The sequence below is a fragment of the Phoenix dactylifera genome, chromosome 12 (assembly GCF_051530095.1).
Source record: "Phoenix dactylifera cultivar Ajwa chromosome 12, Ajwa_hap1_PhDact_Kaust_v1.1, whole genome shotgun sequence".
In the NCBI taxonomy this organism is placed as follows: Eukaryota; Viridiplantae; Streptophyta; class Magnoliopsida; order Arecales; family Arecaceae; genus Phoenix; species Phoenix dactylifera.
This window is the reverse complement of record NC_143201.1, coordinates 28,438,434-28,462,670: the sequence shown is the minus strand read 5'-3', so window position 1 is coordinate 28,462,670 and position 24,237 is coordinate 28,438,434. Positions and strand designations below refer to the sequence as shown.

The 24,237-nt window shown below is 37.6% G+C and overlaps 1 protein-coding gene and 2 pseudogenes across 5 annotated transcripts; 1 reads left to right on the top strand and 2 right to left on the bottom strand.

The window, feature by feature from the left end:
• Positions 1-6,917: 6,917 nt before the first annotated feature.
• Positions 6,918-7,746, bottom strand: LOC103709620 (eukaryotic initiation factor 4A-6-like; annotated as a pseudogene).
• LOC103709556 (glycylpeptide N-tetradecanoyltransferase 1 pseudogene) lies at positions 6,918-13,843 on the bottom strand (annotated as a pseudogene). 3 transcript variants are annotated; one of them, XR_015971632.2, is made up of 4 exons: positions 12,337-13,843; positions 9,481-9,550; positions 8,774-9,367; positions 6,918-8,374 (listed from the first exon to the last, which is right to left on the bottom strand). The product of XR_015971632.2 is annotated as a glycylpeptide N-tetradecanoyltransferase 1 pseudogene, transcript variant X1 (transcript). The 3 variants fall into 3 exon arrangements; XR_015971634.2 differs by having other exon boundaries at positions 6,918-7,638; positions 9,505-9,550; XR_015971633.2 differs by having other exon boundaries at positions 6,918-9,367; positions 9,505-9,550.
• Positions 13,844-15,056: 1,213 nt separating this feature from the next.
• On the top strand, positions 15,057-24,013 carry LOC103709555 (RNA methyltransferase family protein). Of its 2 annotated transcripts, none has more exons than XM_008794976.6 (11): positions 15,057-15,460; positions 15,545-15,787; positions 15,865-16,029; positions 16,361-16,470; positions 17,926-18,034; positions 19,328-19,483; positions 20,710-20,825; positions 20,956-21,122; positions 22,002-22,132; positions 22,234-22,375; positions 23,709-24,013. In XM_008794976.6, the coding sequence occupies exons 1-10, from the start codon at positions 15,125-15,127 to the stop codon at positions 22,339-22,341; spliced, it is 1,641 nt and encodes a 546-aa protein (XP_008793198.4). In that variant the 5' UTR covers positions 15,057-15,124; the 3' UTR covers positions 22,342-22,375; positions 23,709-24,013. The 2 variants fall into 2 exon arrangements, with proteins under 2 accessions (XP_008793198.4, XP_008793199.4); XM_008794977.6 differs by lacking the exon at positions 23,709-24,013 and adding an exon at positions 22,720-23,122 and having other exon boundaries at positions 15,060-15,460.
• The last annotated feature ends 224 nt before the right edge of the window (positions 24,014-24,237 follow it).

The following is a 24,237-nucleotide window of genomic DNA, read 5'->3' as shown; positions in this document are numbered from 1 at the left end:
TATATAATCTTGAACCTATGGCCTCAAATACTAGTGACCACCTTAGTGCCAAACCTGAAAAATTTGATGGCTATAATTTTAGAAGGTGGCAGAACCAACTGCGGTTTTGGCTCACCACATTAGGGTTGATATCAGCCATAGGTGAAAACATTACTGAAGTTGATAATAGGTCCAACCCATCTACTTCACGATATGCTACTAGCCAAAACTCAACCTCCTCCAACACTGAACCTTCAGCTTCCACCAGCACATCCTCTAGGACACCTGATGAGATAGACTATTATTGCATCCATAGAATTCTAGATGCCCTTTTTGAGAGGCTGTATGATATCTATTACACAGTCAAGAGTGCCAAAAAACTCTGGGACACCCTAGATAGCAAATATGGTCTTGATGATGCTGGGGTAAAGAGGTTCAAGGCCTTCGACTTCAATAATTTTATGATAGTGGACTCAAAGCCCATGAATGACCAAATCCATGATTTTGAAACCCTGATCCATCAACTTAGGGCTAATGGAATCAATTTGGATGAATCATTCCAGATAGCCTGTCTGATAGATAAACTACTTACTTCTTGGTCTGATTTTGCTAAGACTCTGAGCCATACTCAAGGAGGTTTCACCCTAACCCAAGTTTTAAACTCCATTAGAATTGAAGAACGGCATAGGCTCAGGAGTAAAACCTCTACTGGACACAAGAATAATGCATATAATGTAGAAGCCCCTCCTAAGAAAAATCAGAACCGATCATTCTGTAAGAATTTCAAAAAGAAACCCTACAACCCTGGACATCCTAACCACCACAACAATGGAAAACCTATTTAATCCCAGAAGCAGAAGAAGAAGAAAGAGGAAGGTGGTGCTCGTTTCTGTTATGTGTGTGGTCGGACGAACCATTTGTCTCCCCAGTGCTTCTATAAGAAGACTTCACCTCTTCAATCCAAGAAGAAAGGTCCACACACAACTAGTGCTCAAGTCAACATGGTGACTTCTGGCGTTGGCTCCTCTGAGATAGCTTTTAGGTCTGTTTCCTTCACTCCTGAAGTTAACATGACTTTACAAGCACTTGATTGGGGGATTGATACCGGAGCTGGTATTTATATTTGTTCGTATCGCTCCTAGTTTTCTTCTTACCAGGTCTCAAGTGGAGGAGCTGTGATCATGGCAAAAGCTCGGAAGCGCGTGTGCTAGGAGTGAGATGTGTGGACTTAAAGCTTATCTCTGAAAAAGTCCTGTTCCTGCACGACGTTTAACATGTTTCAGTTGTTAGGAGAAACCTTATTAGTAGTTTCTTGCTTGTCCAGCAAGGCTATCGTCTTGTTTTGGAGTCCAATAAAGTTGTAATTTCTCATGGTATAATGTTTATTGGAAAAGGGTTCCTAAGTAAATGATTGTTTAAGTTGAATGTAATAGCTCCTTCAATAAATGAAAATCCTTTGATTATGAATATAGAACCTCCTTCTATTTGGCATGGTAGATTAGGTCATGTAAATTATAATTCAATTAAGCAATTTATGAACCTAAATCTAATACCAAAAAGTAATCTTAAGAACCATGAGAAATGTCAAATTTGTATAGAAGCCAAACTCCCTAGGAAACCTTTCAAATATGTTAATAGGGATTCAGATCTATTATAGTTGATCCATAGTGATATTTGTGGCTCAGGTAGTACTTCTAGGGGAGGTAACAGATACTTTGTGACCTTCATAGATGATCTATCCAAGTTTTGTTACATCTACCTAATTAAAACCAAGGATGAGGTGCTCAGCAAATTTAAGATTTTTAATATCGAAGATGAGAACCAACAGAAAAAGAAAATTAAAATCCTTAGATCAGATCGGAAAGGTGAATATACATCTAATGATATAACTCAATTTTGTGAAGATCATGGAATCATTCATGAAGTGACTGCACCCTATTCTTCCCAATCCAATAGAGTAGCAGAAAGGAAGAATAGGACTTTAATGAATATGGTTAACTCCATGCTTGTAAGCTCAGGAGTACTAGAGAATTTGTGGGGGAAAGCTCCAGTTTCAGCCTGTTATATCCTTAATAGGATTCCCTCTAAAAATAATGATCTAACCTCATATAAAGTTTGGAAACATAGAAAACCCAATCTTAGCTATTTGAAAGTGTGGGGGTGCTTGGAAAAAGTAAAAATATCTGATTTTAAAAAAAATATATAACCTAAAACAGTGGATGCGATATTCATAAGATATACATCCAATAGTAATGCCAATAGATTTCTGGTGATTAATTCAGAAGAAAATGATATTAGTAACAACACCATCATAGAAGCCAGAGATGCAATATATTTTGAAGACACCTTTCCACTTAGGACTAGAGTAGATAGTGGTATAGCTAGTAGCTCTAGTAGAATAAGGACAAGTGAAATAGAAGTAGAAACAGAACCTAGGATAGAGAAAATATTTGGAGATGACTTCTATACCTTTCTTATACAAAACTCTCTAACTACTTTTGAGGACGCAATGAAATCCTTGGATTCACCTTTTTGGAGAGAAGCTGTGGACAATGAGATGCAGTTAATTATCCAAAATCATACTTGGAAATTGACTGATCTTCCTCCTGGCTGTAAAACTATAGGGTGCAAATGGATTTTTAAGAAAAAACTTAGGCCTGATGGCTCTGTAGATAAATTTAAGGCTATATTAGTTGCCAAGGGTTTTACTTAGAGATTTGGGGTAGATTTCTTTGATGTCTTTGCACCTGTAGCTAGGATTACAACTATTAGGATTCTTATAGCATTAGCCTCCATCCATAGATTAATAATTCATCAGATGGATGTCAAGACAGCTTTTCTAAATGGAGACTTAAATAAAGAAATCTATATGGACCAGCCAGAGGAATTTATAATTTCAGGCCAAGAAAATAAAGTTTCCAGACTAGTTAGATCTCTCTATGGTCTTAAACAAGCACCTAAGCAATGACACTTGAAATTTGATGAAACCATGATAATATTTGGATTTGAAATCAATAGCATAGACGAATGTGTATATCATAAGAGAGTTGGATACAAATTTGTAATCTTGTGCCTTTATATTGATGATATACTGATATTTGGGACAAATCTTCAGATAGTTGACGAAGTAAAACAATTCTTAAGTTATAAGTTTGATATGAAAGACTTGGGACAAGCTGACTTAATTTTAAATACTAAAATAATTAGAAGTGCAAATAGAATTGAGTTATCCCAAAGTCATTATGTTGACAAGATACTCAATAAATTTAATTATTTCGATTGTCAGCCTATCTCTACTTTCTTTGATCCCTCTACACATCTTAAGAAGAGCTTAGGAATTCCTATCCTTCAAAACCTATATGCTCAAATCATAGGCTTACTACGATTCCTAGCAAACTACATCAGGCTAGACATAGCATATGCTGTAAATAAACTTAGTAGATATACTGTTAATCCAAATAGAGATTACTGGGCAGTATTAGAGAGGATCCTTAGGTATCTTAAGGGTTCCAAGTCCTATAGTTTGCACTTTAATGAGTTTCCTGCTGTTCTAGAAAGCTATAGTGATGCCAACTGGATCAGCAATACCTTAGATGTTAAATCCACCACAGGATATGTCTTTCTCCTAGGAGGTGCTGCTGTGTCTTGAAAATCCACCAAACAAACCTTGATTTTTTAGGAATACTATGGAGTCTGAACTGATAGCTTTAGACACCACTAGCACAAAGGCTGAGTGGCTTAGAGATTTACTTATAGACCTTCCTGTAGATGCATCATCTTTACCACCTGTCTCCTTACATTGTGACTGTAAATCTGCAATAGATAGGTGCAACCAAGAAAATGCCAATGTAAAAAATGAACAGGCACTTAAAAGTGCGTCATAAATCATTAAAATACAAATTGAAAAATAACGTTATTGTTTTAAATTTTGTAAAATCAAAAAATAATTTGGCTAATCAGCTTACAAAAGATTTGTCTAGAACAGTAGTTCTAGAGTCGTCGAGGAGGATGGGGCTTAGCCTATAAAGATAGATCACCATGGTAAGAACTCAACCTTAAAAGGTTCAGTGGGTAGAAACAAACCGGAGTGTGACTAAGAGGAGCACTGTTTTATGTTTTCTTCATCCTTATGGCGCTAGTGCTCATAAAAGCAAGCGGTATGATGAGTTTGTTTGCATAACTCTTAATGAGTTCGAGACCCAAGAGGCAGGAGCTTCTTTGCTAGCCTCCTTATTAGGACTCATCTATATGTGCAGTCGTGAGGCCGCGAATGAAAAATGGGCGATTCTCTAAAAAGCGCATGATAGATACCTGCACATTGCCATATTAGCGCAACCCGCTTAGGACCCAGATTGGGCTATATGATGCGTGCTGTTGATTTATTCTGAGCCATGAGCCGAGGTTCAAGGTTAAGACCACATTGGCTCCACAGATGTAACCAATTGTCACTAAGTGAAGGTTCAAACCGAAAGGTACCTACACCTATTACATAATATAAGATATTCAGCATTTTATTTTGATTTTAAAATTATTTAATTTTTGTGGAGGATTGTTGGAAAAAAAATAAATACGCACGCGGCCATTCTCGGGCCGCGTGCGCAATTGCCAGGGGCGCTTGTTGACGCCCGCTGTGTTTCTTTTGGAATTAAAGTTGGGTTGGCCGGGTCTGCGTTCCACGGACGCGTGCTAGCTCCCTTTTAATTTCGCATTTGAAATCGGGCCACGTGCATTTGAATTCAGCGTTGGCGTTTCACTAGCAGAGGAATTACTGCGGACGTGTCTGCAAAATGACCAAAATGCCCAGATCAAATACCCCAATAAAAATCCCCTATTTCATCCTATTCTAGACACAAAAAATTAGAGAAAAATATTGAAAAAATTCTGAAGAAAAATTCTTTCTTCTCCTAGCCACTTATGATTTTTATTCTTGCACTTTTATATTTTATTTTATCTTTTTTCTTTCGTTCTTCATTGGATCTACAAATCCGATCAGGTTCATTTTGACTTCTTTCGAGACGTCCGAAGAAATTGTAGGATCGTCGTATCTCAGAGGAGAATTATCGGAAGATCCGTACGTGGGGGCAACTCTTCTTTGAGACAACGTTTACGCGCTTCGACCTACCTTTAATCAGATTACTTTCTTCTATCTTTATTTTTAATTTAATATTAGTAGATATAGGATTTGAAATTCTATGATATAAATTCATTAAATGAATATATTTATTTTGTGCTAGAATAGATTTATTTTACGTTAAAATAGAATTATTTGGATGCCGAATGATATATATATATATATATATATATATATATATATATATATATAATTCCTTTTAAAAGTTTCTGTTAATTGCATTTATAGATTTATTTGTTTATTTAGGTGATATATTGCTAACATGATTGACCACATGAAAGTAGCACATTTTAAAATAACTATGTTTGGCTAAACATCTACTTACTTTTCTAAGAAAGTTGTATAAAATACTTGTTATATCCTTAATAAAAAAAAAGATTTTATCTCATTCTATCTAAAAACTTGAAAGCGCTTTTGAAAAAAAAAAAACTCCAATTCTAACCGGTGGAAATTGAACTTTTCTATATCTCATATGATTTTTTTTCTATGAAATATGAGAATCTTATTGCTATGAAAAAAACTACTTTCCTATTTATTTTTTTTAAAAACTCTAACTAAATATGAGATATTTTTTATCATTTTATTGATCACACTTTTCTCCTTCATCTTTGTGCAACCCAACCGAGTTGTTATTGAATCATGAAAGTTCGTCTTGGCATGAAAAAGTAACATCCAAGATGAGCTCTAAAGGAGATTTGGAACTAATTTATAATGATGGTGCAGAGGAGATGAATGGTTTCAGCATAAGAAACGGGATTTAATAAAATTTGATAACGAGTGGATCATACACAGCACATGCTTGATAAAAGGAATGTGGATTAGGGCATAGAAAGACTTGCATCCAATTGAAGATTACAAACATCAAGAAATAGCACATCTTGTTCTCTAAGCAAACTGTCCTCAGAAAACATGCCATCATCAAGAGTGGCTGCTTTGTAGTGACGTCCTTAGTCATCTGCCTCTTAATAAGAAGGAAGAACTGGAACCTCTGGATACAGTTATCATGTAAGAGCTCAACCTATGAAAACCTTGATAAATCATTTTGTTTAAGTTAATAAATAGGATGCTGCTATGTTTACCCAACAACCTACCCGGAAACAATTTTTATAACTAATAATTTACAGACTTAAGTTATATAAAACAGGATCTTTAAGCTAAGTAGATTTTTGCAATGAATCACTTGTAGGCCTATGTTGATGCAAAGGATCATTAAGCATTGTGTTTAAATTGCATTGCAAAATCCAACATAATTATGGCGATGCATTTACAGAAAATATTAGACATCTGTAGTACCAAAAAAAAAAATCATAGAAGCCATTAAGATCTAAAGAGTCTTTGGCACGGGAGATGGCTTGGATTACTGGTAATTCGAGAAAAGAAAACAGAAAGCTTATACCTACTTGAGCAAACACAATAATCATGGACTTATAATGTACTTTGTAAGGATATTGGAATAAACAAGTTACAGAGCAAAGTTAAGAATCAGTTTGGCAATGCTTGTATATACATACATAACTATATGACATAGAGCAGAGATCTTAGCTGATTGCATCATAGTACTATCCAACCACTTCAAGTTCACGCCACATTAAACAGCTCAATTGTTCGTGTCGGAAAAGTTACAGCAGCTTAGCAAAATATGAATGAAGCACATGGTATAGAGTTGATTTCACTATATGTAGCATCCTATATTCACACCACTGAATCTTAAAAACACATCAGTTTTACACTTCTATAAATATGAGAACATTTTGATCAGGTTGCTATAGGATCTAAAACAGGCTCCAATTCCGTAAACAATGTAAACTAAATCCGTTAATCAAGTATTGCCATTAAAACAAGCAAGAAAGTAAAAAGTGGAATCATCATGACAATGAACCATCCCAACATTAAAAATAATAAACAAGGCCAAGCACCAACAAGAAACTCATATCTATCGCATCTATTGTAATGTTACCAGAAATGAAGTAAACCGATGAGATCTGCAATGTTGTAGGGCAGCTCTTCCATCAGCTTAACATTGTAGAACTCCTGGATATCAGGTAGCAAACCCTAAGTCATCGCAAATGAGTTTTCAGGCCAGGTCAGCAGATCATAAACCATGCCAGTGAGACCTGCTGTACATTGATCCGACGAGCAAGGAGGTCAGTGGTGGTGAGAACATGGGAGGGCTCAAATTGGAATTCCCACATTATAATGTAACTCATGTTTGGTCCATGTCTCCGCAGGTGGCTGAAACCATGTGATCCTTGCTCCTCATCTTTCTATAAGCCAGTCCATCCTACATCAGGTATTGATGAAGAACGCACTCTGTGATGGCCAAGGTCTCATAAAGATCAGAGTGTCCAGCTTATAATCTTCCTTTTCAACATCATCATAAAACTGCTTGATACCCTCCAGCCCAGGATAAGTTCCTCTTGCTTCACAAGTATCCTCGCAGGTTTGTTCATGAACTTGCGTATAATCTCGAGAGCCTCAGGAGGCATTGTGGCAGAGAAGACTCCGACCTGAATCTCCGAAGGAAGATGCTGGAAAGTGTCATGGATTTGAAATGAAAATAGATTGTTAGAATGCAAGTACGTACATGAAGCTCCTTTATTAGCATCAAATATAAGAACTGTATCAGGAGACAAAGTTTAAAAACAAGAAGGCATCTGCAGTACAAAACTAACCATACGTGGATGTGATATGGTTAAAAATTCATTGACAACATATACTCACAAGTTAAAAGGTATATGGAGAACAAGCCACAGAAAATAAACGAGTATTATTAACAATTCCTAATTCAGAATTTCTTTAAAAATACAGAAACGGCCAAAGAAGCACTGATATTCAGAAACAGGAACTTGTTCCAAACGTTTGGGACATTGTTCGCTCGTATAGACATGCATATTCACAGGAAGCCTATGGTGTGTCAAACTAGAAGTGAAGAAAAAAGTAAACAAAGAAAACAAATCCTATTATCAAGCTGAATGGTACAAATGAACCATGAAAAGTGATCAATAATGTGCAAACTACTGTGGTAGCATATACAAAATTTTCATATTATCATGTCTATTTTTAGATAAATATGCTTGCTTAGTTTTCCTCTTTTTTTTTTTTAAAGAAAAAAAATCCCTAGACACAGCCACTGTATGGATTGAGTGTCCCGACGTAAGGTGCAACATATCTGGGGCCTTAGCAAGACCATTTTGAAGAAGGAGAAGGAGGCAGCAACTAGTTCTGCAGCAGATGCTTTTATCGCCTTAGAAGATAGACTGTGACCTGCAACAGCAAACAAGGATGATGTGTAGAAAGGATCTTGCAGTTGGATAAATAACCTAAAATATAATGGCCAGGCAATCAGATGATCCCTAGATGCATCTAGATGCATCTACAATCTAATTCGGCCAGAGAATGTCTGAACTTCAAATGGAGCTCTCCAACTCATTGTGATTAAACTTTATGCCTACTTTGAAGAGAGATTCATCTACATCTATCTTGTCCTAACTAGCTCCCTTTAAAGTCTTGTTCTAACTAGCACTTTGTCAACAATATACAATTAAATCAACATAATAACAGTATAAATTATGCAATCTATCAACAACTTAAACAGCTTTTCCTAATAAAGATGAGACCTTTTTGACAATCACAAAGAAATGACCAAGGGACTGAAGAATATACCTGGTCTTTGAAACCACATGAAAGCATTTCATCTGCCTAAAGTAATAACATCTTGATGTAGTCGGGATGGAGGGACTGCCTCCAGAGCATCTCATGTACAAGACCTGGTGTGCCAACAACTATATGAATACCACTTTGAAGAATTCTCTGATCCTCATGAACTCTATTACGCAACACAAGTATGAAATCTGACACCCAGGTAGTCTCCAAATGCTCTCATGGTCTCTCAATTTGCTGTGCTAGCTCCTGAGTTGGAGCTAGAACCAAGGCCTGGCATACAATCAATCCACTGCAGGACACCAGAATGAAGAGTTGCACTTTTCCAGTTCCAGACTGAGCTTGCTGGATAACAAGTCCATTGCAGAAGGGAACAATTCTGCTTTGCTGAATTGCAAAGGATTTCACAAATCCTTACCATATATGAATCAGTCCTCTCACTGCATATAACATGTTGACACGATTAAGGAACAACAAAGTAATATCTTTGACTACCATAGGCATAGATGCCCCTATGAAGGTCCACTTGGAGATCCATGGAGTCAAAACTTTCTGAACTTCATTGCACGATGTAAAGAAATCCTGGCCGTCCTATACCTATAAAAAAAGCCGAAAAAGCCAAACAGTGTGAATAATGACATATATACAAAGGCATGCATCAAAGGGAAGGTCAATCTAACAAAATAAAAGGGAGAAAAAGAACATATTACAATTCATTTATCTTGGCATCATACCAAACAGCATCGAATTGTGATCCTTCCAGTGCCAGTCCTGCCATTTCTGCAAACAAGATAAAAACTAATGATTAAACATTGTAACAAACATCATACCAGCTATCACATAGGCATAATTTTTCAGCAATGCCATAGATATAATTACAATTAAGAGTTTACATGCACAAGTACAACCAAAAAATAGTTGATAAGATTATCCTATATCATATTACATACAAACTAAGTCAAAAGTTCAACAAAGTAATAAACAAAAAGCAGAGGTGTTGTAAAAGTGATGAATGAGAGTGTAGAAGAAGAGGAGAAAGGGAAAGAGCAGAAGGAAATGAAACGAGAGTCACATTTCTGTCTCAGTGTATCAACACTAGACAGGTCAACATTATAATTCCTAAGTGGTCCTTATGACAGCTAATGTGTTTGACAAAAAGAAGCATGAGCACTAGCACTGTGAACAAACTAGTATCAGGAAATTGCAATGCATATGGAATTGAAGTAAGATTAACCAATTGGGTGATGAGGAATGAGAAGGCAACCGGCCATAGAAACTGTTGGGTAATCTTACACAGTGGCAAATGAATAAGCTAGAAGAAGGCTTGAGACATGAGAATTAAGATATCAATAGCACTGCAGGGCAAGAAGAACCTGTAGAAAAGCAGCAGCAGCTTCAAAATTTTTAGGGTGGTTCTTCAGAAGTTGAAAGGTAATCTGCATCCCAAAGACATCAAGGCATTGGAACCTATCTATCAAATCAAACTAAACCATGAACATTATTGTTCTACATTAGAAGTGACGACGACATACCACAGTTGGCTATTAATTGATCTATTGTGCAAAATAATGTATGACGTTTTTCCATACAAACGACTCTCCCTAGTTTAACAAGTCATCAAAAGCCTATAGCTTAGTTACCATGTGCTGTACAGAGCTTTAGTATGATTCCTAATGTAGATCATATGTTTGATTAATTTCCTACAAACTAAAGCAACCTCATAAGCTTGAATTTCGATACAAATTTTACATCTTTATAACAAGGAATTTATATAACATCTTTTTTGGTGCATCAAGAGTATAATATCTACTAGTGAGTTGGGGGTTGCCCCTTTGCTTACCAGCCAAAGGATCTGGGTTCAAGTCTTGGGTGGTGCATCTTCAAAAAGCAGGCCTAGGTAATTATAGTGCGGATGAGTCTCCCATCCCTCACCCTCAAAAAGTAGATATTCTTAATTTGAATGGTAGAGATTTACATGGAGTAATCAGAGAGATAACCCCTCAATGAAAAGATTAGACAGATTGCTAATTTCATTATAACGGGAAGCACTCTTTCCCACTTCAGTACAGAAAGCCTTTGATAATGGCTGGTCTGATTATGTACCCGTTGACCCTAATTAACACACTTCTTTTCAAAAATCTGGCTACTTCCTCTTCAAACACTGGTGGACCCTAGAGGCTGACTTTGAAGAGCAGGCTTTTCATAATTGGATAGTAGTAAATGGTCCCATTAAAACTGCTGGAGCTTGGGTCTCTCCTTGCACATGTTGAGGTTGCTTATGAAATGAGCATTCTCAGAGAGCATATTTTCATAAGGAATTAAAAAAGAAACCTCCTGATGAAATTAACATCCAAAGATTTTTTTACATATATACCTTTGAAACTATGGCTTAATGCATATTTAACCTTCGGAATCACTATTTGCAGACATTTTCATCAAATGAAATCCCTATTTTTGTCTAATGATATTAGTATAATTATTTTAAATGTAGAATGACTTGATTACCATTTTGCATTAGTATCCCTGAAAGACATGAACAGAAATACAACTCTTTACAATATAGATCAAATGTTAAATATTTGTTAGGATTATTGATGCAAAAGGACAACTTATTAGCACCATCAGTAAAAAAATCTACAAGGCGAGGCATCATTGCAAAAAGAAGATAACTTGAGGGGTATATATGTAAACAGTCCTTTTTGGAGGATAAATATACAATAAGCCATATTTAAAGGTATATATATATATATATATATATATATATATATATATATATATATATATATATATATATATATATATATATATATATATGCAAAAAATCCTATCAAAAATTATATCCTCAGAGCCTACTATTAGATGCCGTTTCCCATGCACAACCTTTTACCAAGTATTCAATTATTCATCAAAACAATACAAGCATGTTTTCAAGTATTCATTGTTATTCAAGTCTTGTTAGTAAATTTAAGTGATAACTGAAATAGTGTGACAGGAGAATGCAAATTTTTGTATGTAAAAATTATCACTTCAAATTTGGCTGTTTCATTTGCATAAAAATGCAAACAGGGGATCAGTATTACCATCAACTTAAGAGAATGGTCATCCTGGAAGCTGCAGCATCAAGTACAGTAATAATATTAATAACAGCACACTAGAGCATCCCGTACCTGCGACAGTATAAAACCCTCCACGATAGACTAAAAACATATAATTTTATAACTAGCAAACCCCAAGCAGATAATCAGAGATGAAGTTTCTTGCACCACAGACAAATATCAGCAGAGAACTAACAAGCACATAAGCAACAAAATTGAAAATCAAATTTTAAAATAAGGAATTTTAAGAATCATCATACACTTCAAGCAAGGAGGTGTGAGAACAGAAACATCATTTACCAACACAAACGCAGCCTTTGCCATACTAAAAATTCTGCAAACATGTGGTATGAATGAAAAAAGGCCCCATGCACAGGCCTCTTGATTTCCAAGACAACTGAAGATTCAAAGTTACCATAGATACTTATAAAACAGCAACAACACAGCAAAGTGCAGCAAAGAGAGACGTACAAAAATGTTTAACCCGTCCGCGCCCTCAAAATCATAAAGCAAACAAGAAGCTACAAGAGCACAAGCCCGAGTTCAGAAGGTTTCAGCGGCTCCCTAATCCTATAATTATAAAGATAGTAGTGGAGCTGCCCATCCCCAGGCCCAAACTTGAGCTCCTTGAGGAAAGTCTCGTTCTCCATTACATCCAATGCATTGAACACATCATAATCCTTCTGTTTTGCCACAATCAGCGCATCATTCATCAGCTGCACCCATGGCGTCCTCGTGGCCACATTATAGAATGAGTAGGCAGCCTTCAAGACCGAGTAATTCTGGTTGGAAAGGATTGAGGATGGCAGTGAATAGAAGCTGAAGAAATCGGTGACCTCATGCGTCTCGGGGCACTCCACCAGATAGGACTCCACCACATCCTCCCTCGGGAGAAGCCAATGCTCCACGTCATTCTCATCGAAGTCGGGGGCGGCGACGAACCGACCGAGATACTTCCTCAGCAGCCGGGTGACCGCGGCCACATCGTGGAGCTCCATCTTCCGGAGCCCTGGTGTAGCCGGGGACTCCGGAAGTTTGTAGAGCCGGATGGTCCGGCTCATGGTCATCCGGTCCCCGACCCGGGAGAACCCCACGTCGATGAGCTTCTTGGGGTTCAGCGAGCGGTGCCAGTACTGGCACGTCGCGACCGGTGTCGGGATGACCACACCAGCGGTATACGCCGCCTGCCAGGTGTTCTGCAGATGCACCCGGCGGGTTACCTCCTTGATGAGGACCGGCGCCAGCCGTTTCGAGCGAAGCTTCTTGTGGACGCAGAGGAAATTGACCTCGGCCATCCCGACGACGGCGTCGCGGACGCGAATCCTCGCGGGGACGGCGGTGATGAAGGCGACGAGCTTCTTCGAGGCCTTGACACGGACGCCGATGTGCCAGGCTTTGAAGAAGCCGGGGGGCCGGAGGGCCCAGCGGAGGAAGGGCTGGGAGTAGTTGAAGCGGAAGAGGTTGTCGTCGTCCTCGACGTAGTTAAGGGCGAGGAGGTGGTAGACCTCGTCGCAGGCGACTGCATCGTCGACGTCGACGATGGACCACTCATACGGAGCAGGGAGGTTGTAAGGGTCCGGGCGGACGGCGGAGAGAGGAGAAGGGGGCTCGATTGGGCCCTCCGGAAGGGAGGCGTCGCCCAGGTCCTTGAACTGCCCCACGGGCTGGGTCTCCCAGAAGCGGTGCCGCTTCGGCAGGGCGAGGGATTCTTGGATTCTACGAGCAACGGCATCCACTGAGAAGCCCTCGCCGTCGGGAATCGGGTTAGGATTAGGGTTTTCGTTGCCATTGGAGGAGCTAGGCGCCATTCAACGCAGACAGGCTTGGAAACCCTAGATTCCCCCCTCGCAATTGACGACGGAAGAAGACGGCGGCTCTCGTATTCGAGGGCTTGTTTGTTAACCAATGATCGATTCGCGTCGGGGAAAGCGAGCCTCTGGTCCTCGGTAAGGTGATGCAGCCTGCGGGCGGGCGACGGCTGGGCCGGGCTCAGCCAATGTTATATTTACTACCAGTCATGGGCCGAACTCGACGAGAACAAATTCGACCGATAATGAGGTTGCCAAATTGATGATTCAGTGCTTTGTCTTTTTCTCAACTAGTATTTCTCTTTATGGACAAGTTCAACCTAAACTAGTGATGATTATAAAAAGGTTGCACAAGTCAGATCAAGCATGTCATGGTTTGGTGCCGATCATTTCTACACCTTAATCCTGCATTTGGTTGGGATCATGAGAAGAAGAATAGATAGCCCACATATACTGTTTTGTTATAAAAAAAAAAGGTAACCTTATCCTGCTCATTCAATGCAATTTGTGGGTATTCAGCTGAGGCCACAATAGAAGTTCCATCGACAATCTTAAAAGTGTTTTTCTGATGAAAACTTTGTACCATTACCCATTTTCAGTTCCATCATATGGTCATCGGGTTTTTTTATCAATAAAGCTGCTGCAAAACTAATAATCTGCACCATTTTTTTTCTAGAATCTTCGATCGACAGATTCTTCCATGGATTTAGGGCATACATTCAATATCCTAAAAAAAAAAAGAGATGAATTCATTTATTTGATTATAATAATACATTGTGTTGAAATTTTGGGAAAAAATCCAAAGAAATGATTTCTTTGATAATGCATTGCTTGGCAAGATAATGCTCTTAATCAAAAAAATTCGAATGTCATACTTTCGGATTCTAAGATACTATCAAAGATTTCTTCAATTTTTTTCTTTCCAAAGAAATTTCGCTTGTTTGCTCGACTCATTTCTCCGTCCAAGCTAGTATGAATTCAACCACTATCAGCACCACCATCACCATCACTATATCTACCATTAGTGCCATAATCACCGCCACATACCATTTCATTACATAAATTATATAAAAAATAAAAACTAAAAATATATATACTTTTATATAAATATAAAAATATATAAATAAATGAAAACACAGATACATACATATGTATCTATCAAATTTTTAAACAATAATATAAAAATCAGATGGAGAGAAGTAAAATTGTTCCAGGATCAAAATCCTGAACATTTATTATAATATTTTAATAATAGATTTACTCTGATCTAATATTTATAATAAATTTGATTATTTGTACAATTTTTATTAACAGACACCACTAATGACAGTGCGCTGTGTTGTTTTACTAAAACACCCTTCGACTTTTATTATGCGATGATATCTGCTTTTCCAATTCCCAACCCTACTCGGTCGCAAGGACGGGAGTGCTCTGCCATTCTCTCTTGGTCCATGGCGGTTGCCGCCTTTCCAAGCTGCGGCGCTCGCCGGCTGAACGCAAGGCCGTGGCTGCATGCGGTCCGATCCTCCGCCTCATCTCCTTCTCCTCCTCGGTCTCCCTCCGACGTCGACGGCCTGGGAACTGCACCAGCTTCTACGGCTGCCGCCGCTCGTTCCTTCTTCCCGAAGCGAGGCCAGACGCTGGAGCTCGTCTGCGAATCCCTAGCTTTCAAGGGCAAGGGCGTTTGCAAGGTCGTCGACACCGGCTTCGTCCTCATGTGCGACCGGGCCCTCCCCGGCGAGCGCTTTCTTGGCCGCGTCTCCCGCAAAAAGGGCAACTATGCCGAGGTCTGCTTCTCTTCGACCTCTCTTCCTCTCCTTCCTTATTTTTTCTTGTTAGTATTTTAATCATTTCCTGCCACGAGATTATAGGTAACAAAGCTGAAGACCATCAGTCCGCATTGGGACTTGGTGGAAGCTCCATGCGAATACGCCTCGGCGTGCGGAGGGTGCAAGACCCAGAACCTTGCGTACGAGGCGCAGCTCAGAGCCAAAGAACAGCAGGTCCGTGACTTGATCGTTCGTATGGGGAGGTTTTCCGACGGGGATCCAGAATTTGCTTCTGTGTTGAAGCCCATCGTGCCATGTGATCTCAAGTTTCACTACCGGAACAAGGTCTGCGTGATTGTAAATTTATGTTGTGATTCAGTTCTTTTGTGGGGCAGTGGTGTCATCTTTGTTCTTGCTTTCAGATGGAATTCTCATTTGGTGCTCAGAGATGGATACCAAGAGATTCCTTCATCGATGATCATGACCAGATTGAGAGTGGTTTCGCGTTGGGATTGCATGCACCCGGGTTCTTTGATAAGGTCCTCCATATTGAAAAATGCTTATTGCAAAGTGAAGCGGCTAATAAGGTGATGCTTCTAAGTGATTATAGTTCATTCATTGTTACTCTTGTGGGCACCAAACACATGAAAAGCAAGACGACATTACCAGCAAGACTAAATCGGAACCGAATGTCTTCTTTTTGCCCCTGAAAGATCTGTTCTTCTTGCCTATTGCCATGGTTTGTCCTTATTACATTTTATATGGACTAAGATGACTGGATGATCTCTAGGGTTCTCTATTTTTGCCCTAGTTAGCTGTTTTTGGCTACCCATTTAGCGACATCAGCAATTTGCAATCTGTGTTGTTAACTATAAGAGATTGAATATGTATTTAGTAGATTATTTGCTAATGTTATAGGTTCTTGCAGTTATTCAAGATAGTTGGAGGGATCCAGATCTTGGCCTATCTCCGTATGATGTCCACACCCATGGTGGATTTCTTAAACATCTAATGCTAAGAACTGGAAGGTACCCTTTTTCTTTGATTAATCATCAGCTTTAATGATGCATCTAATCTCAGTTGAGGTAACTATGTATATCAGCTGATCTTTTTATATTTTACTCCATTCCATGATTTCTCATACTCATGCAAATTAACATGTATTTACATGCACTTAAGCCACAGATCAGCCATTTTCTATATATAATTCTCTGATACGATGTTGCATGCCTGATCTGCTATATTTTTTTTTTGGTATATGGCCAGCTGATATTTAGATGGATTTGGACCTTCTCTTCGTACTTTGCTGAAGCTGATATTTTTTTTGGGCACATTTCTTACAGATCTGTGATGATTGTGATTAATTTATGTTTTTATGTATTGTTTATTGATTGCTACATTGCAGAGGGTCATCATTGAATTGAATTATTGTTTATTGATTTCATTTACACTCATTCACTTGAGAGGTTTACCTTTTGAAAAATTTAAATTTGACTGATGGAGAAAGAAAGAATGCATGTATGTGAAGATGAAAAGGAGGAAGTCTGATCTAGAAGTGGAAGACTGAAGAAACTCCCAATTTAATGAGCTTGATATGGCAGGTGCTAACAGAGACAGAATTGATTGCTGAGGATAGTTCATGATGTGAACATTGTTATTGCTTGCAATCAAGCTTATGTCAAGCTTATGGTGGGATATGGTTATTGCAGCTTTTTTTCTCTTTTAGAATTTGTTGCTTCCTTTGTTTTTCCTTTTGGCATACCTAATCCTTATTGATGTACATTTCCTATTTGATATGATAATCCTGAACATTTGTGCAAAATAAGGTTTTGCTTATAAAACTTGAGGTAATTGAAGGGAAGGGAAAGTGAAAGGGATAGAGAAGTGAAGGGGGAAAAGCAGGGGATTAGGTAAACTAGTTCATATGAAATACAAAATGCTGTAGCCAACTAGTTTCATTTACCACAAGTAACAGTACGAAAAATGCTCACTATCTCTTGGCTAAAAACTAAGTTGACTTTGCTCTTAGAGGGCATCCAAAGAGGACCAGGATGTGAAATAGTATGTGTCAGGGTAAAACAACTGTCCATAGAGAGTAATTTGGCTTACATTTTATTTAAAAGACAACAGCATGAAGTTTAAAAATATGTAAAGACAATATTGTTAAAATCGGAACAATATCTGAACCATTTCCTATTTTTTGTTGCGCTTTAACAAACTGCCGCTTGACATTTCAGCATCAGTAGGATTGCATATGTAGTTTGTGTTAGCTGATAAATATGCTGAATTTTCTATGGAATGTCACTTCTTTCAATGGTATTACTTATTTCTGTTCTTTATATTCTGTCTTTCTTTTGTGTTTCTGGTAAAGTTCATAATTTTTCATTGTCTTATAGAAATGCCTTAATTTTGTCAAAAAGTTTAACCTTTTTCTGCCAATGAGGTTTTAGTCACTGTGATAAGCTTCATATCTTTTGTTTCAGAGATGTCAAGACTGGTCTTCCAGAACTGATGGTTAACTTTGTCACGTCAAGCTACAGACCTAAGCTATTCGAGCCTCTTATTAACAAAATCTCAGCAATTCCTGAAGTGGTCTGTATGAAAGTTCATTTTATGTATCATTATGTTCTTAGAATATTCACAAATAATCAACTGATTCTTTCAGTTACAACCCCACTTATAAGATGCTATCATAAACATTATATTCGCAAAAAAAGATTCGTATGAAAAGTTATTATGTGTACAGTTAACTACTTTATATAGGCACATAAATTCATACTCATTCAACTATAATGATCCTATGCAGCTTCTGTTACAATCATTTGCAAAGTAATATGTCTGTTGACTCTAAACTTTGTTAAAATTATTTTCTTTCATTTTACTAGCATAAGTTGCATCTTCATCAGTCTTATGTTTTTGGCAAAATGATTCTAAACTGAAAATGAAAACTTTGAAAATTATTACTCATGTAGTGTTGATAGGTCATAGTTTATATCATCATTGATAACTAATGCCTAGCATGGATAGAACTATGGTATTATAGATTTGTCATACTCAATTTTTAGTTTGTTTACGCTTGCCCTTGCACAAGTCTAGCTCTGTTGATAGCAATAGTATTATGGTAAATTACAGAAGCCTGTCAATTCTGTTGATTTTCTTATACTGATTATTTACTTATCAGCAGTTTGAGCTTTCATGATATGCATGCTACGGTACTAATCATTTTCTTCCTGCATCATGTAATTCAATTAAACTTTTACCTGATCTACCTCTAATCTTTACAATGGTATCTACATTACATACTAGGTCACATGCAGCATAGAAAAATTTCCTGCAAGAATTGCATAAATTTGGTAACATGTACTAGAAATAAAGTTGGTAAATAAGTAGCAAAAGAACACATAATTGTAATAGAACACACAATGAGAGCTGTGGAAAAATTGTAGTGGAACCCTCTGGGAAACACAAAACACGCCTTTGGATAACAAAACCTGTGTAGTTTATCCATATGTTTAGTCTAGTTCTGTGGAGGGTGTTCTCTGGAGGATGCCTTTTCCAAATCTTTTGGTATTACTTTGCAAATGGAATTATTGAGTTCTAAGAAATTTCTGGACACACATCGGGAAGCATTTCTTGATACTACAATTTCATCAACAATTATATATGGCCATGTGTTCTATGCCATAAATATGGCCACAAACTATCACTTGGATGATGTATCCTGTATCACATATATTTTGTAGTTTTAAAAATTCCAAAATGCCACTTTTATGCCATTACAGAATGCTTTTGCTTCCTTTCGCCTTTCAATATGCATTTCCTCAAGTAGGCTTTAAACTATATGATTAATCCATATGCTTGTTTCCCCTCTGCTAACCACAATAGGTCAGTATCATGAATAATGTCAACTCATCTGTTGGTAACACATCTGTTGGGGAGGAAGAGTATGTGTTGCATGGAAAGTCAACTATCACAGAGACGCTAAGAGGACTTACATTTCAGATATCAGCCAACTCTTTCTTCCAGACTAATTCTTACCAGGTTTGCAACTTGATTTGGAATTGGTTTCATTGCCTGCCCCTGCTTGGCATTGAACTCATTTTTCAGACCTACTTACATAATATATTTCAGCTTACTGTATAATCTGCCCTTGCTAGGCTTACCTGCACAATATTCATGTGCTTAGTTTATTGAATTTCATTACTCTTTGCAACAATGTCACAAGCTTCAACCTTACCTTCGCAAATATGTCGGTTTGTTCAAATATATTGATTAACAGTCCAATGCTAGGTCTGGAGTTTTATGCAGTTTTTTTGTCCTTATCCACCCTCAACATTAATTAAAGCTTGACTAGGTGTAATTCATACAGTGTTTGCTGAAGCACAACATGATATTCATAAATCATAATCTTGCATGGGTTGGGAGACATTGCAACTGAGAGGAGGAGGTAGCGGAAGTTCCGAAAATGTAGGTTGGAGATTCAGTGAATAAAAAACCTGTAATGACAGCTGTAAATGCATAATGTGGCATTCCAACACCTCCTAGGGGCTATATGGGTGCTCTTGTATGCTCTCCCAGCAGCACTCTACAGCAGAGCATCTTTTCACTGAAAAAATCTGTTGGCCTGTAGGGCTTTTTTTTTTGTTAAAAAAAATTCTTTTTTTTCCCCTTGCCCTGGAAGGTGGGGTGTTGGCATGAGAGTAAGACAAGTTCTGCATTCCTATCCTTCAAAATCAGGGACAGCTTACCTTAACAAATAAATTCCAAAGTTCAAGCGCATGAACCATGTATCAATATTAGAGAAATATAAGTATATTCAAGGGAACAATGAAGAATCTAGTTAGGATGGAGCAGCCTAAGCTATTTTTGGTTGGGTTGGATTCCTTTTTAATGTTAAGGGCCCTCGGACAACTGAATTATACTACTTCTATCATGCAGTTTGACTGACAACTTCAGACCAACTTTCCACCTCAATATCAAAGACTGAGCAAACCTATGTATTTTATCCTGATTAAAATATCTGATCTTATAAAGAACATGAAGCCCCACATTATTCTCACTATCTAAATTTTTATTTATGCTACCTAGTTTTTGAATATTAGCCTTGTTCATATGTTATTTAAGACAAGGACACTATTAGAAGTCATCAGATGGCATTGACTATTTGGTGGTGTTGATTTGCTGATTCTATATAAGTAAATGTCCAGTTTTCATTTTTAGGGGTTACAAAGTCCTGCGATTTATAAAATTGTGTTTAATTTATTCAGGCAGAAGTTCTCTATAAGCTTATTGAGGATTGTGCTGGTCTTAGAGGAGATGGCTCAGAGATTGTTCTGGATTTATTTTGTGGAACTGGAACTATTGGTTTGACCCTTGCAAAAAGGTAATCTTTTCCCTTCAAATATGCAAGAAGGGAATGTCTTCCTGTTTGGAATTCATTTGTTATAAATTGATCATTTTTTGTTTCTTTTAGTAAGGTATTTTGAAGCAGGAACTCTTTTAATTACTTCCAGGGTTAGACATGTTTATGGTTATGAAGTAGTGGCTGAAGCTATATCAGATGCTCGAAGAAATGCTGAGCTTAATGACATCCATAATGCTACATTTGTTCAAGGAGATCTTAACAAAATCAATGACAATTTTGGGAGTGATTTGCCAAAAGCCGACATTGTCATTTTAGGTTTGTTTCTGTTGAAAACTTCTTTCTCTTGGAATTGCCTTCAAGCTTTTCTCATTTTTCACCAAGAAGATATAATATATGAGCAATGTTCTTGCCTACATTTACAAGTTATCTCCAGTATCTTATACTGGTTTAATAGTGCACTTCTGTAACTGGTGCAGAAGTTCCTCTTTCATGTGGAAAATAGTTTTTTGAGCATGGTTTGCAATATTGTAACTTGACACTCAGTCCTGAGGAGTTGTCTTGTGATACACAATGTCTACTTGGGGTGCCCCTTTTACTTTTAGTTGGAAAAAGTTTAAAGATATAAAATAAAGATAATTTGATGTGTATACAGGCCTAAGGTTTTCTGATTTTTGCATATGATATGTATTTTCTATGCCATAATATTTTAAATATCTATGTAAATTGCATACCTTTTGAAACAGGAAGAAAGATATATACTTTTGCTTGTTGATGAAGCTAAAGATTTCCGTGACACGAGATGCGCATTAGCCTATATATAGCAATTTTAAGTATATCAACTTCAGCTATTTCTTTTTTATGCTCTTGTATTTTTGTTTTTTTTCCTTTTGGATGACTATTTACCATCAAACATCTTTTTGCTTTCCCTCGGACTTTTCTTTTGTTTGATCCGTGACTTTGCATTTCTTTTATCTATGATGAAGATTAAGAGAGGCCATTTGATTAACAGATGAAAGAAAATTAAAGCAATTCTAGCTAAGTAAGAAAATTTATATAATTTCAGAAAGCATTAAGCTAAGTTCAAAAAAGAAATTCTTTCTGATGTTCATACTCTTTTGACTGATGACAATTGAGAATTGCCTTTTTTATGCAAGTGGAACTGTAATTTTCTTGCTGTTTTCGCAAAATCTGCAGATCCTAATCGCCCAGGCTTGCATATGAAGCTAATCAAATATCTAGTGAAACTTCAGGCGCCACGTGTTGTCTATGTCTCATGTAATCCAGCCTCATGTGCGCGTGATCTTGATTACCTTTGTCATGGTGTGGTATGTATTTTCATGTATAAGCCTTCACATGTATACAATATTAGCTTAAGGTATAGGAATGATCTGTTTGTTAACTTTTATCTGCTTATAATTGCATATAGGCTGACCAAGGGATAAGAGGATGCTACCAACTGAAAAGTATCCAGCCAGTAGACATGTTTCCTCACACTCCCCACATCGAGTGTGTCTGCTTGTTGGAGCTCCACTAGATGCTGGTTTTGACTTCTATTTACTAATATGAAGGTATGGATGCTTATCAGTTAGGTGTTGTCTTTAAACTGTAGTCTTGCGTATGGTTAATTGTGTTATGTTTTTTGGGGGCTTTTGCATGTCACCCCTGATAAGACTTAAAAATTACCAAATAAAAACCCACATTTTCCGATGGTTACACATGCACACTATTTTGGACTGTTGTTTGGGGATGCGGGAAGCCCTTAGCTTCTGTCAACTTTTCTCAGGGGGGACTGACCATGATACTTGAACTCAAGTGGAAATAACCATTTTCAACTATATTTTTTCTTTAAAGTGAGGTCACTGTGTTGGTTAACGAATTCTGTGCGCTAAATTAGCTGCTTGGCAAATGGCAGCAAACAACTTGAACTGTTGAAAGTTGGAAAAGAAGGCATGAAGTTTTTAAATACAAAAATGTCAGTAGCAGGTGGGTGTTGGAAAAGTATTCAAGGAAAAATTTGTTGATTCTTGGCGTAACGGTGACTACAAGAATTTTCTGCAAATAGCTGGACTTATCTGCAGTGCATATGTAATTACTGGATGCTGAGGGTGATGGTTATGGTTGTGGGGGTCATTTGCAAAATCCTGTTTCATCTTAGAAATAGATTTAACGAAATAGATCTTTTCCATGCCTTAATTTTGGCTTGAAAGCTTGCAGTATTGTGGGATCATACATTTGTGAATAATGATTTCTAAGAAATAACATTTGGAGTAGGGCAGATTTTTGAAGGTTGCTCTACCACTTAGCAGCTAGCAAAACATTCTGCATTTCTCTTGTTGGCTAGGTGTGCTGCAGGTGTAGAAGATCATTCACAGTTTTGTTCCAGTCTATCCATGATAACTTCAACCATGTTCTTGGCTTAGTAATAACTACTTTTGTTCTTGTGCTTACATTGGACCTTGCAGCTGAGAATTCCAATGTGATCATTCGCTTTGCTTTGTTCCAGATTTTCGTGTTTTATGTTGACTGCTGACAGATTCTTCTGTCTCATGCATTCAGCAATTTATTTCATAATCACTAGTCAAAAATTTTAGAATTCAATCTTGGAATTGGTAAGGAGATACTAGCATGTTGATGGACCATTCAATGGAAGTTAGCTTGTTGGTTCCTTGCTTCGTTGAAGTTAGGTGGCTACTGTAGCTGAGCTTAATCAGTTCCAAAATCATTCGTAGTTTTAAATTCTCATAGAATTACTGTAGAGAAGTTGCTTTCAAAGATGTAGATTAGAGAGTATGAGAGGAAGCTATTTTAATCTTGTATGAAGGAGCTGGAAGAAAACCTATATTTTTGGGTTATAAAACTTCAAGTCATATTATGAGATGTCTCCACTCTGCACTCGTGCAGGTACAAACTTCTGAGACGGAAGGAAGCTTGCTCTCCACAAGACATGAAGCATATTTGTGTGCTTCACTGCAAGAATTTGCAACTCATGCATCAGAAATGGGAGGTGGGGCGTGCTCAACCTTGTAATGGAGAGAGGTGTTCCCTTACGTGTTACGTGCGCACTTTTAGGTCATATTGAGCTGCGCACCCTTGTTCTCGTAACTTGTAGTTTGCCATTTTTCATTGCTTAACTTGAATGATGTACTATATTTAATAAGACGGCCTAATCATAAATTATGTTGGACTCTTCTAGGAGAAGATATAAATGCCCGAATTCCTTGTGAATTTAGTAGGTAAAATTTTTTGAACCAGTGTGGATACAAGATAACTATTGAAAGCTAGGGAAAATGAAACAGGATAACTCTCCAGCTTGATCACTCTTCGAGCATGGGTGACGCTGCCATCTTCTTCAATCTCAAAGCATCGAAACGGAACATTTAGGATAATGTTCGATCTCTCCCAAGTCCGTCTCCCCAAACCTCGATGAGTC

Coding starts and splice junctions, on each gene's coding strand:
- LOC103709555 (XM_008794976.6), top strand. CDS start 15,125: ATGGCGGTTGCCGCCTTTCCAAGCTGCGGCGCTCGCCGGCTGAACGCA. Junction 16,030..16,360: donor AAAGTGAAGCGGCTAATAAG/GTGATGCTTCTA, acceptor CTAATGTTATAG/GTTCTTGCAGTTATTCAAGA. Junction 19,484..20,709: donor TCCAGACTAATTCTTACCAG/GTTTGCAACTTG, acceptor TAATTTATTCAG/GCAGAAGTTCTCTATAAGCT.